The sequence below is a fragment of the Thamnophis sirtalis genome, unplaced genomic scaffold (assembly GCF_051295495.1).
Source record: "Thamnophis sirtalis isolate CommonGarterSnake01/CBP01778 unplaced genomic scaffold, rThaSir2_p1.2 scaffold_5, whole genome shotgun sequence".
Taxonomy (NCBI): domain Eukaryota; kingdom Metazoa; phylum Chordata; class Lepidosauria; order Squamata; family Natricidae; genus Thamnophis; species Thamnophis sirtalis.
The window spans coordinates 126,144,865-126,158,385 of record NW_028261385.1 but is presented as its reverse complement, the minus strand read 5'-3'; the positions used below and the strand labels follow the sequence as shown (position 1 = coordinate 126,158,385).

At 37.6% G+C, this 13,521-nt stretch overlaps 1 protein-coding gene across 1 annotated transcript in view; it reads right to left on the bottom strand.

Annotated features, from left to right (window-relative positions):
* The window catches only part of SEL1L2 (SEL1L2 adaptor subunit of SYVN1 ubiquitin ligase), a 46,334-nt gene that overhangs the window by 27,917 nt on the left and 4,896 nt on the right, over window positions 1-13,521 (bottom strand). Inside the window, exons 2-3 of the mRNA XM_087716845.1 lie at window positions 12,243-12,292; window positions 6,978-7,032 (exon numbers count right to left, since the gene is read on the bottom strand). Of these exons, the coding sequence (XP_087572971.1) occupies window positions 6,978-7,002 (25 nt within the window). The 5' untranslated portion in view covers window positions 7,003-7,032; window positions 12,243-12,292. The remainder of the gene's footprint in view (window positions 1-6,977; window positions 7,033-12,242; window positions 12,293-13,521) is intronic.

Sequence of the window (13,521 nt, the reverse complement as noted above, 5' to 3'; positions counted from 1 at the left end):
TCTTTTACCAAATAACACTGAAACATTGATCTAGTTTTTCAAGTCCCTTCAGCCAGCTGGGTAACCTTGGGCCAGTTTTTCTCAGTCTTAGAAAGAAGGCAATGGCAAACCACTTTTGAAAATTCATAGCAGAATAAGTTTCTCCAGGGAGTAGCCTTCAGTCTGTATTGAGTCAAGGGGACACAAACACCCAATAGCAGCTAGAAAGGAGTCAAGGACCATACTAAACCATTTTGTAAGCAGTAATCACATGCAAACAGGCCAGGTGAAAAATTTCTGAAAAGTCTTTTATCTGAAAAAATTAAGTTAAGGATCAATTCAAACTTTATTTAAAACCCTAAGGATTATCCTGCTATTGTTGCAAGACTATAGGCATGTATAGAATTGTTGCTTTGTAAGTTGAAAATTGTGAGGTTGGATAATTTTATTGTTTTCAGCTGTTCTGACAATTCTACCATTTCGCTGGTTAATTCCATAATCTCTACATTTCAATTGTTAAGTCCTAATACTTTATAATCTACCCAGTTCCTTCTGAGCTATTTCACTGATGTTCGGTGTTGCTACATCTATAAATAAAATGTGATTTTCTTCAGTTATTATGATTTCTGGCATATCGTGTTCTAGATGTTATTCAGAATTCAGAAGTTCATAACAGCTTTCCATGTTGATTCTGGAACACACTTTCTATGTTATCGTCTTTCTTATAAATCAAATTCATACTGATTTTACAAATTTGAATGCATATTTTTGCCACAATCTCGGCAGTTTTGCTACAACTATTTATTAGATGATCAAACAGTCTTTCCTTTCCTTTTGCATAATGCATATTGCTGTTTCAGGGTTTTTTTTTTTAAAGGCATTGATTGCCAGTGCTTATATCCTGGGGTTGCAATCTTTTCTTTCCTAATGGATCAATCACAAGCCTCGCCAACTTTTGCTATCATTCACATTGCCTTCAATTCCTTTCAGGTTTTGACTAGGCAGAGGTTTGATTTTCCTCCAGTTTTTCATTCATTATTCTAATTATTCAGTTTTGGATGTTGCCTTTCATTCTCTAACATTCAAAACTGTTTCCCCTGCAGACATTTATTAACATTTTCTCCTTGCTTGCTTTTATGTAGCTGTTTAAGTCTCTGCTATCTGCTTTTCTTACAACAAACCACAACAACCAACTTTTTTGGGGGGGTGGGGGGAGATAAATACAAAAATCTATGTCATTTAGGAGGTGAAATGGAAGGTACATTTTTCCAAGTTTTCAGAGTTTGTGATCTAAAGCAACTAACTCAGCCTGTGTCCAATCAACAGTAGTAGCTGTATAAAGTATTACAGTAACAGTCCAGGTTTTTACTGCTTGTATCAACATCATTCAAATCTGCTTTTAAAACATTTCCAATTGATTTTGTATGTTCAGAGCTGTTTTTCTTTTTTCACCTATGCAAGTGAAATATCTGCTTATCTTACATATACATGGCCATCATGCTACCTGCTCTCAAGGCAGACAATATTATGCGAAGCACAGAAAGAGTCAAAAATAGTAGGTCAAAGTAGTTAAAGCAGTGTTTCTCAACCTTGGCCACTTGAAGATGTCTGGACTTCAACTCCCAGAATTCCCCAGCCAGAATTCTGGGAGTTGAAGTCCAAACATCTTCAAGTAGTCAAGGTTGAGAAACACTGAGTTAAAGGAACGTTTTTTTTAAAAAAAAGGAAATAGTGTTAAATTTAATTTCACCAACACTACCCACTATACTTCTAACTTTGTGTCCTTTACTTCCATCACAGCCTTGTCATTCATACATTGCTTTTCTTCCTTGAACTGCTTGCCACTCTCTTTTTTGAAGTTTGCAATAAATCATCCAAACCTGACTTTTTGAACTTCCACTTTCATTTCCTTTCGCCTCATTCACCCTTCCTTCATATACTGTATTCATTTTCTAATTTGATCCTCGTTTGTTACCTTTATACAGACCACCTTAATGCATTTCTTTTTTGCTGGTTACTCAGTTTTGCATTTAATCCATTCGTACAACATCCATTTATATTCTTGACCCTATCTTTTCTTGTCTTACTATACAAGAACTATACACTTCTTAAATCTCTTATTTTTAATTGCATTCTATTTGCTTTTTTGTTTCTCCTGACATTCCTAAGTCTTACTTTCCTATAACAAAGTTGGCAGAAGCACATATACATTACCATTTTTGCAATTTTGAATGAATATTAATTCCTTATAACAGACTATGCACTACTCACTGATCCAGACCTGAGCATTTTACACACACACACCCCCAGTGCCCCGGCAATATCCAGCCGTTTGACTATTCTTATCTGGCCCATGTGATGTCAATTGCAAATTACAAATTAGATTTAAACAAGCAGGCCCTATAGGGTAGGACATAATCCAAGTTAGGTCCGGCTCTACATGGTCACCATGCACTCCCTCAATGAGGCAAAGAGGGCAAGTGGTAATAATGGGTAGGCAACAAAAATGGCAGAGATGTGTGGAGATAAGCAGGTGGGGGGGAGTTCAAGATGGGGCAGTCCCTTATCTTACCAAGGCTAGAAGCTGAGAGGAACCAATCCACGTGTCAGGGTTCCAACGGATGCCCTAATGGCTTGGATCAGGGTGGGTCCTAATGTAAGGACTGCTGGGACTCGCTAAACAGCAGCAATCGCAACTGCTGAGATTTGTGGTTGCTAAGTGATGAGGTCCTATGATATTTTGTTTTAGAACCCCATCGCTTAGTGACAGAAATTTGTCCATCAACTTTTCTCTATGTAGTAAACATTTTGTCAAGGTATGCACACGCATCTATTTATTCTAATTGTTATATTATACACATGCACACACACGCGCGCACACACACACATTCTATCACTCCATCTTTCCTGTCAGACACAACTGTGATGATCTTTGATATATTTATTTTCAAATCCACACTCCTCATTATATCCTACACTGTTTTCACAACAAGTAATTTTGGCTGTCAGGCAACACATACATTGTCTACTTGCAAGAGCCCAGGAATTTTCATCCATCAAATACCTCTAATATTACAATGGTTCAGAGGTGGGTTCCTACCAGTTTGCACCTATTCGGTAGAACCGGTTCGTCAAATCTATTGAACCGGTTAGAAAACGTTCCACCAGTGGACCTGGAAAGCAGGCCACACCTACCGAAGAAATTCCCAAAAATTTTGAAACCCACCACTGCATAGGTACACATTTACCCATACATATATTAAACATGCAGGCATTAATCATTCTTTTCTTATTCCCTGCTTAAAACTGAAACAGTTCGATAAGTATTCTTTTTTATTTTATTATTTATTTATTTTATTTTTATTTTATAATCATCTTACACTAATCGCTTTTAGCAAGCAATCTTAAATCTCCGTATTCATTCAAGCTATCTTATTATTCAAGTTTATTTGTTTTATTATATATTTTCCCTAAATAAACAAACATAATACATTTTCTGACCTTCATTCATTTTTCAGTCACCTTCTGGAGGAAGAATATGATCTGCTGGTTCTTTCCTTCCTTACATTTTTTTCAGGCAAAAAATAAATGCTTAACATCTTTTCAAGGATAGATAACAGCTAATCCCTGTTATTTTTGCTTTCATTTTTGATAATTTTCTCTTTATTATAAGTCAGAACAATAATGGCATTTCTTCCAATGTTCAGGCACAATCATTATGTACATTAAATAAACGTCACTGCCATTCCCAAGCAAATTTATATTTTAACATGTCTGGATTTAAACCATCCAATATTAATGATTTAACTTGTTCCTAACATTTTCTGATTTCATCTATTTTCCTGAGAAACTAATACTTGTAGCATTAGATACAATTTTAGTGTTTTACATGTTACTTTATTTCCATGCAAGTCTCTAGAATTCTTCTAACATTTTCTACTTCGATTTTATCGCAAATCATTTCATCACTTTGTTTTTTCAAATTCCATTCATTCTCCTGAAGTTTCCTTGTTTAGCCCTCTTTCATATTTAAAAAAATGTTTTAATTTTCATGAGAATTGTTCTGCTTTTTCTCTTTCCATCCTTTCTTCCTTTCCTTTTTCTATTACTACTTCATACGAGAATATTGTCTCTTCTTGCAGTTATTTTATTGTCATTTTTTTTGCCACTTGTATTCTTTTTCTTCCATGTCCATTTCTTTCAAGATTCAATTTTAACATTACTCACTGCAGTGCACTATATACAGATTCCAATAAGAAGTTTTAATATAAAGATTAAAGGTAAAGTACAAAATCTTGGATATTATATTAGGAACTTCCAGCCCTCATTTTAGTGAGTTCATTAAGATAAGATCTTTTGAATATTTTAAATTTCTTCCAGAGCTTTTTGCAGCCTGAATCAGCTTCCACATGAAATACATTATTAATTAATTCTTCTCCCATCTATTGGTTCACTGCATCTAACATTGTTCCTCTTATTTTCCCAAGTCTTTTCCTCCCAATCACTCCGAATGGCCAGGAAGTAATGGTCTGTTGTCTATTCAATACCTCTTCCCATCCTTTTATCTAATTTTGCCGATATCCTATCAGAAACATTAACAATCAATCTAGCTTTTAGATGTATATGCAATGTGTACCATATGTGTGAATAGACATGTTTTGTCTTAGAATTTTAAAACAGATATCCTCCCCCCATTCTCACTGAAATTGGCCTAGTCCCTTTTTGTCATCTCCCATCTCATTCCCTTACCTCCATTCATGTCAGCTGATAGAATCATTGAATCATTTGGAAGGTTGCATTTGGAAGGTTGCAGTTTTTCCCAGAATTCATCTGGTTCACAATTCAATGGAGAGTTATATGCCAATGTATTCCTATTTTCACACACACACATTTTCTTTATTCATTTATTGGATCTATAAGCCCCCCATCCCCAACTAAAATAATATGACCCTGGGAGACATATAACAAAAAACAAATAATAATGCCAAAAGAACCATGTAATGTAATAAACATGAAATACAGAAACTAAGTTGATAACTCCAGCATTAATATAAAAAGAAACAGAAGGAGATCCACTCAAGTGGCCCCAAAAGATTGGAGAAAAAACCAGGTTTCAATAGCTTTCCTAGAGATGAGCCAAGATGGGAACTCTTATACATACTTATAACAACCTAAATCATACCATTCATGTTTGCATTTTAGGTGTTTTAGGTGTTTCATTCATAATTAACTTTATTCATTTAATTAACAAATTTATGCAGTCTCCCAACTCACACACAGTGACTACAGGTAGTGTACTATATTAAAAAGCCATAGTTAAATTACCCTATTCCTAGTAAAACCCTGAATGACTTGGGACAAGCCCATGAAAGTCATGATTTCCATGAACTCCAGAGCTACCTCTGATTTCACCTCCAAGGAAGGCAAACTGAAATCCCACAGAATTATAAGCCTGGGAAACTCAACTGCTAACTCTGCAGATCTAAGATCCAAGAGGTCAGACAGAGAGGCAGCTATGCAGCAGGGAAGCTGGTACAATAGTGGCAATCTACATCTGATCCCTGACAACAAAAGTGTGTATAGTCAAGGCTATGGTTTTCCTAGTTGCAATGTGTGGCTGTGAAAGTTGGGCCATAAGGAAGACTGAACGCCAAAAAATTGAGGCCTTTGAACTATAGTGCTGGAGAAGACTCCTGCGAGTCCCTTGGATTGCAAGGTGATCAAACTGGTCAGTCCTAGAGGAGATCAACCCTGAATGCTCTTTAGAAGGCCAGATCCTGAAGATGAAACTCAAATACTTTGGCCACCTAATGAGAAGGAAGCACTCACTGGAGAAGAGCCTAATACTGGGAAAGATTAAGGGCAAAAGAAGAACGGCATGATAGAGAATGAGGTGGCTGAATGGAGTCACCGAAGCAGTAGGCGTGAGCTTAAATGGACTCCAGAGGATGGTAGAGAACAGGAAGGCCTGGAGGAATGTTGTCCATGAGGTCACAATGGCTCGAACATGACTTCAGTCTAGGCTGAGGCCATACCATATACCCAGCTGGGAACATATTTGAGAGAAGCATCCCTTCCTCCAGCAATGAGCCATATTACAGACGGATCTGGAATTTAAATGCACCAGCTTAAAACCTGGAGAAATGTTAGTTGCTGACAAATGAGTGGAGGCCAAGAGGCTGCAATAAGAACCCACTATAAGGCATTTGTTGAGAACACAAATGTCCCAACAAATAGACTGTCCCATCTCCCACAATTACATCTCCCCATACCTGACAACATTGAGTTATTATGATCCATCTTATTCACCCCATTAGCCTCTCCATCTCACATCCTTGCCTTCTCCTCTTATTCTCAACACACACACCTGTGTAACTACATGCGTTAGAAGATAAAGAAACCTGATAGGCACTGTAGCACTCAACTGTCAATCATATGAAGGATAACTGCATGTGTTCATCAACTCTGTAAGAACAGATCACCTTCATTCAGACCTATTCCCTCCTACCCCTTTGTTAAATTTTAGAGAGACACACCTATTTTTTTTAATTTTACTTGTTAATTCATGCTCTTTACTATGCATTCCTCTTATATTTCAAGACACAATTGTTCAAATGCCATCTCCATTACCAGATGGACTCTTAGATATAATCTTCTACCACTTATCATGGCTTTGATCATTTAACACTTGTTAATAATACAGTACATTCTTGATTTACAGACTACTGGTGACATAAAGAGGTTGTTCAAGCAGAATGTTGTTAAATCCAAATGGGATTTTACCCATATATTTTTACACTTTTTATGCATGCATAAAATGGGAATGGAAATTTATGTATGCATATTTTATGTAGTTTATACATTTTATGCATGGGCATAAGCATAGAGTATAAGAACAGATTTTCTCTGTTGCATCCAAACTCCAGTAAACTAAGGTCTGCTCACAGTATCGTAAAAGTGTAAATTAGAGATCACCACCCTTGAAGTGAAATTATTACCTTGGGTTGGAAAAGAAACTTGCATTGTTGCTCTTCGGATTATGTTCAGGATCTCCTGAAAAATAGTTTAGTTAAACCATTTTTCAATATTGAAAGAAATTGACCTAGAAATTGTCTCATGGCACATGTTTATGTGATGGTAACTGCGTGTGTTATTTCTGTTTTCTACATACAATATGTACAATGTGACTGTGAGGTACCATATTAATAGTATACAAACTGGTTTGTTTTTAAAAGAATGTGAAAAAAGACCCCAATAATTCCAACTGGTTTTAAGTGGTTGTTGCAATACTAAGCTTTCTACACAAATGACAAAATAGGATTTGAATGGTCTGACCTATCATATACTGCTCACATCTTTGCAAAACGTGTTGTACTAGCTATTTGTGTAAATGATGCTTGCCAAGATTGCTTCCCTTTTGTTTTTCAGAAAATAAAATCTTTTTAGGGCTTTACTTCATTTTTGCCTCTAAAAATAGCCTTTCACAATTACACAAAAAAGTATATTTCTGTCCTTTGATTTAAGTAACTCAAGGAAGAACACATATAAGCATTTTCTTCCCAATTTAGATTCTTCTTTGAATGAAATGACTCACTTTGCAGCAGATTCTTTTTTTCCTAAAAACAACGTACTAGAATATGAAAAAAATACAACCCTCCCATTCATTAGATGCATCATCTGTCATTTAGGCTGGGATAAAGTAAAACCAACTTTACCACTGGCAGAAAAAGCCATACTTAATAAAAAAAAGATATGGTAATCAATGAATAAGACAATTGTTTAAGCAATTGAGCTGAGTCAGTTCTGCAGTCCTTTGGCATAAATAATTATTACTGCATTCACTTGAATCAACAGATGGCAGCACCAGGCCATTCTCATCTAGGCTCAGAGGTTAAGCAGAGTCATAACTACAGTATTGTAATTAGTATTTAGTTGGGACACCACCAGAAAATTCAAGATCTGAAGCTTGGACTGGGAAGTCTAAAGCATCTCAGAAGAAGTGTGGCAAACTATCTTGGTAAAATTCACCCCCGCCCCCAAATATCTTTCCAAACCATCCTTATCTGATAGTGTCCATGGTATCGCAATGAAACAATTTTTTGCAAATTTACCATTACCACTATAACTGATACATTTTTGGAAACTCAAAAGTTTTGACCAAATAAAGTAATCCCTTTTACATGGATTAGCTATCAACCTAAAAACATCAGTGATAATAAATAGATGGAATCCAATCATAACCTTTTGTTTGCAAAACTTAGTGATCTAACTATATTTCCTTTAATACATTAATTTCATTTTCCGAATGGATCCTTTCTCTTCCTTGGAAATAGGTTTCAAGACATATACATTCATGGGATTTGCAGGTGGAAAAAGGATTAAGGAAATCTAGCCTCATCCTTTCTTCTATATTTCTGCAGTTATAAACATATTCTTCAGATGATTTTGAAAGTAATTTATAAAGGAACCACAAAACCAGACTGTACAATGTTATAGTATCATTTTTAGGTAATGGGTGTTCTGCATTCTTAATTTGTCTGGAAATGTATTTCTATTTATGGAAGAAATGGAAGAAACCCAGTTTTTATTACTAATGAAAAAGAGCATCACAGATATTAGAATTCCTGAATGTGTAATTCTATTGCTGAACTTCAACTCCCAGAAACCCAGTGAAATTTAAGTATAAAGGGGAGACAGAATAAAATATATAATATAAATAACAATTATACATAAATCAAATTATCTCTGCTTATTTTGTTCTCTTTGACTTGCCTCCCTCTTCACCTAGTGTGATGGTATGTGAGAATAACCTAGGGAGACAGGAGTAACAGCCAGTTTAGACAAGAGTCAAATAAATGAAATTTGAGTCTGAAAGAGGAGGGGTGGAGAAAACATCTCAGAAGGGACCTGCTTTCGGGAGAGTACAAATGAAGGATAGGAAGGTTACTTTTCAATTTGCAAAATTCTGTTAATGTAATCTTACAATAAAGATAGAGCTAGTACTCCTTGGTGTGCTTCTTGTCTGGACTACCTGGCAGGACTGATAGGTAGGACATTCTTGGCCTTTTTTTAATGGAATAGGTAAAACTCCGTGCACTGCAGTTATGTAGATACTTTGGACAGATGGTAAGAGAGATAACAGATAAAATAATCTTTATTGTCACTTTTCTGTGAACACACTGAGATACATTAAACGTAAAATTCTGATGCCCACTCTCAGAAGAATGAGTGTGTGTAGGTATACATATACATGTACATGTACACAGGGATGAAATGCTACCAGTTCAGGCTGGTTCGCCCGAACTATAGCAAAAAATGCTTTAAAATTCTGATGATCGCATGGCACAGCTGATTGTCACACAGCTGATCGTCAGAACTTTTTTAAAACTTTTTTTTAGCATTGTTTAACTATCAGTTCGGGACTGGTTCGGGACTTCAGACCATTTCACCCCTGCATCAGGGGTGGGTTCTAGCTGGCGTTACTGCCAGTTCGCTCATGTGCGCACTTCGTCCGTGCATGTGTGTACAGTTCAATGGAAATTGTTCTCCCAAAAAAGATGGCGGTGACAATGGTGGCGATAGGGGAACCGGTTCAGGGGCATGGCCAGCCTGGGTAGACGGCTGACATACCACTACTGTTTCAGCCAAACCAGTCCAAACCAGTAGGAACCCACCTCTGCCCTGCATGTACACATACACACATACACATACACACACACACACACACACAGACATATGTGAACATATATCACAGTTCAGCTCTGTTGTGAGTAGAGAACAATTGTGAACAGCTGTTTCAGAGCCATGGTGGTGTAGTGCTTACAATGCAGTATTGCAGACAAACTCTGGATTCCACTGCCACAAATTCAATCCTGACCTGCTCAAGGTTGACTCAGAGTTCCATCCTTCTGAGGTCTGTAAAAATGAGGGGCAATATACTGACTCTATAAACCGCTTAGAGGGGGCTGTAAAAGCTCTATGAAGCAATATATACAGTTAGTCTAAATGCTATTGGTAGTACTATACATAGCAGAAAAAAGAGTCTTGAAAGTTAACAAAGTTGATACTATATCAACAAAGCCATTAGAAAATCTAGTTCTGCTTTGGATACCACAAAGCCTCTTCCCAGAAGGTTACAAAGAAAACTGGTCATGGAGAGGATGTGTAGCGTCCCTGACAATACTGCAGACCCTGGTCAAGCAGCACTTATGTGCCATGTTTTGGATAGAAGGAAGTGAACTTCCAATATTCTTTTCTGCCATCCTCACCACTCTCACCTTTTTTGGGTCGTGTGCCATAAGGGAGGAGCACAGGGGGGTCATGCCCAGGCGTGGCACACCCATAATGCGTGACCCCCCAGTGTGCATGCGTGAATGAGAGGCGCTCCCCCATTTGTTGCATGCTTTTTTGCCCTCTCCAGGCTCCAGAGGCTTTAAAGGAGCCTGGGCAGGGTGAAAACAGCCTCCCCCGCCACCCGGAGGCCCTCTAGAGGCTTCAGGGACCTTCAGGCGGCTTCCCTGAAGCCTCCGAAGGGCAAAAAATGACCCTACGAGCAAACAGGAAGTCACTTCCGGTTTGCTCGTAGGGCCATTTTTAGTCCTCCGGAGGCTTCAGGGAAGCCTCATGAAGATCACTGAAGCCTCCAGAGGGCTTAAACCGAACCTACGAGCAAACCAGAAGTCCGTTCCCAAACTTCTAGTTTGCCCATAGGGCTGTTTTTTTGTGCTCCGGAGGCTTCAGGGAAGCTCCTGAAGCCTCCGGAGGGCCTCTGTGGGGGGGAGGCTCTTTTCGCCCTCCCCAGGCTTCTATAAAGCCTCAGGAGCCTGGGGAGAGAGAAAAATGGCTTTAAAAAGGGTGAACTCAGCTGGCCAGCGCACTCATGCGCTGGCCAGCTGACAGGGCAATGCCTCGCGTGCCCTGACAAATGGCTACTTGTGCCACCTGTGGCACGCATGCCATAGGTTCGCCATCCCAGCTCTAAAGAAAGTGGTAAGGACAAGGGTAGGAAGATGTGCTCTTCTCATATGATGTAGAAAATGCAGCCTCTGCTTTGCCTGCTTCATCAGTGTCTCACCGTTGAGTGATCAAGCTAATATACTCATTAGAAGCATACCCAAAAACTGGATACTAAAAACCACCTCCACAGTTGAATCATTACTACCTAGAGGTATATGGCTGTCCCTGCCTTTTTAAAAATTGACAATGATCTCTTTTGTTTTTCCTACATTTAGAAGAGGCAGTCCATCAACCCACTACCTCCTCTCTGTAAGCAGCCTCATTGTCATCCTGAATTAGGCCCCCTATTGTGATGTCATCCACATGTTTCAATCTTGCACAACATGGGTCAACAGGCTGAACAACAGCAGATTTAGGACACAGCCCTGAGGAGAACCTGTGCTCAAGAAATTGGTGTTATAAATATCAGCCACAGCTCACACATACTGGGATCTATCAGTGAGAAAATTAAGGAATCCATTTGCCGAAAAGTGTATTACAGCCTAAAAGACCCAGTTTATCTACTAAATTCTGAGGAATGATCGTATTAAATGCCGAATTAAAGTTGACAAACAGCATTCGCACATGAGTTTTTCTTTCCTCTAAGTGTGCAAAGCTCAGATGGAAAACAAAGGAAATAGCATCCTCTGTGGAGCAATTCGGATGGTAAGCAAACTGAAGTGAGGCAAATGCTAGAGGGAGGCTGGATACAATAAATTATTTTATCAGTCTTTCCAATGATTTCATAATGATGGACGTAAGTGTACCCTGACAATAATCATTAATACACGTGATTGAAGACTTTTTTGGCACTAGCAAAATAATAGCAATTTTAAAACATGTTTTAAGTTAAATTATAGATTTTTTTCAATGGACCTGGGCTTGGACTAAATTGTCTTTAAGATCCAAAATTTTCTGATTTTCTGACTCCATTCCAGAACCAGAAAGGACAATTAAGCACTTGCTTATAGCATTGAAAAAAATGACAGTTTGATTGTATCCAAGCATTAATTTGGGAAATCTTGTTCAGAATATTCACTTTTCAGGTAAATTTAGAATTCAACATGTGGCTATTTTAAAATGTATTGAATCCAAGTATGATATGCTTTCTACTTCCCTATACAATGTGATATTTTTCCCAGATCAAATGAATTTTGTTCTTTTATTGCCCTTGCATATGAAACAGCCATAAAATTACTTTTACTTGTTGATCATTAGTGTTATTTTAAATACCATAAAACTGATACATTTTAAACAGTGCTAATTACCTCTTCTGAAATGTCATCTTCTCTTTGATCATCAGGATTATCTTCTGTTTCTGTAAGAAGCAAAAATACTCCTATAATCTACTACAAGCTTCTCAAAAGGAAAGGAAGCCAAACTGAAGTATAAGAAAAAACAATTCACAATCTATAATTCAGCAATATAACTTTGATCGCAAATTATCTTCAATGTCAGATTATTTTATTATTTGACCCTAATAAAAGAACTGCCTGACTATAGATGCTTAAAATATTAGACTTTCACCCCCCTTCATGTATCAATTCATACAGAGAGAAAAGAATATTCCAATTCGATTTCTAAGAACATGGAAGCACTGAGTTTGACTTTGAATAGGTAAGCCTTATCCAGAGTTGGTATTCAGCAGGTCTGACAAGTTTTGGAGAACCAGTAGCAGAAATTTTGAGTAGTTCGGAGAACTGGTAAATGCCACCTCTGACTGGCCCCGCCCCATCTATTCTCTGCCTTCCGAGTTACAGCTGATCGGGGATTTTGCAGTAACCTTCCCCTGGAGTGGGGAGGGAATGGAGATTTTAGAGAACTGGTGTTAAAAAATTTGAATCCCACCACTGCCCTTATGGCCTTATCCCTTTCTCAGAGAAGAGAATTCCATGTCAGTGAAAAGTCAATATATTAGGACTGCACTGTATATTTGGCTTTTATGAACATTTTTATAAAACCCTGTATATGTGGAATAGACGGACAGTCATTTAAAAATCATCCTCTGAAAGGTCAAATTTACCATTAATGTACTTTGGCTAGAGAATACATTCCACCTAGAACAGCAAACAAGTATTCATTTTAGAATATTTATTCCAAAACATAGAGAATGATATACCCACAAATTACGCAAACATGGGGATATTTAGTGATTTGCCCTATAGGAGACTTCTAGTTTCTCAGCAACCAAGCTCACTGCTTTTGCTACACTTCAAAATGAGGAAATATTAGTAGACATAACCAAAGCCATATTTAAAAGTATATGAAGTTTAAATTGAAAGCAAGTATAATTAGAACATCACACTGCATCCAGCAAGTGATTACCTACGTAAGTAGTTAAATGTAAATCAACTAAAACAACCAATTGCCTGCAAGTGCAAAATATTTCCATCCCTAGTCCCCATTCTCTGTACATTTGAATCAGGGAATATGATTGAAAAATTACCTCACTTTTCTAAACTGACTTTTTCCAGTGACCTATATTGATTTCAAAATTTGGCATTGGACCTGGTTACCTACAGAACCATCTTGGTTTCACTACATCAG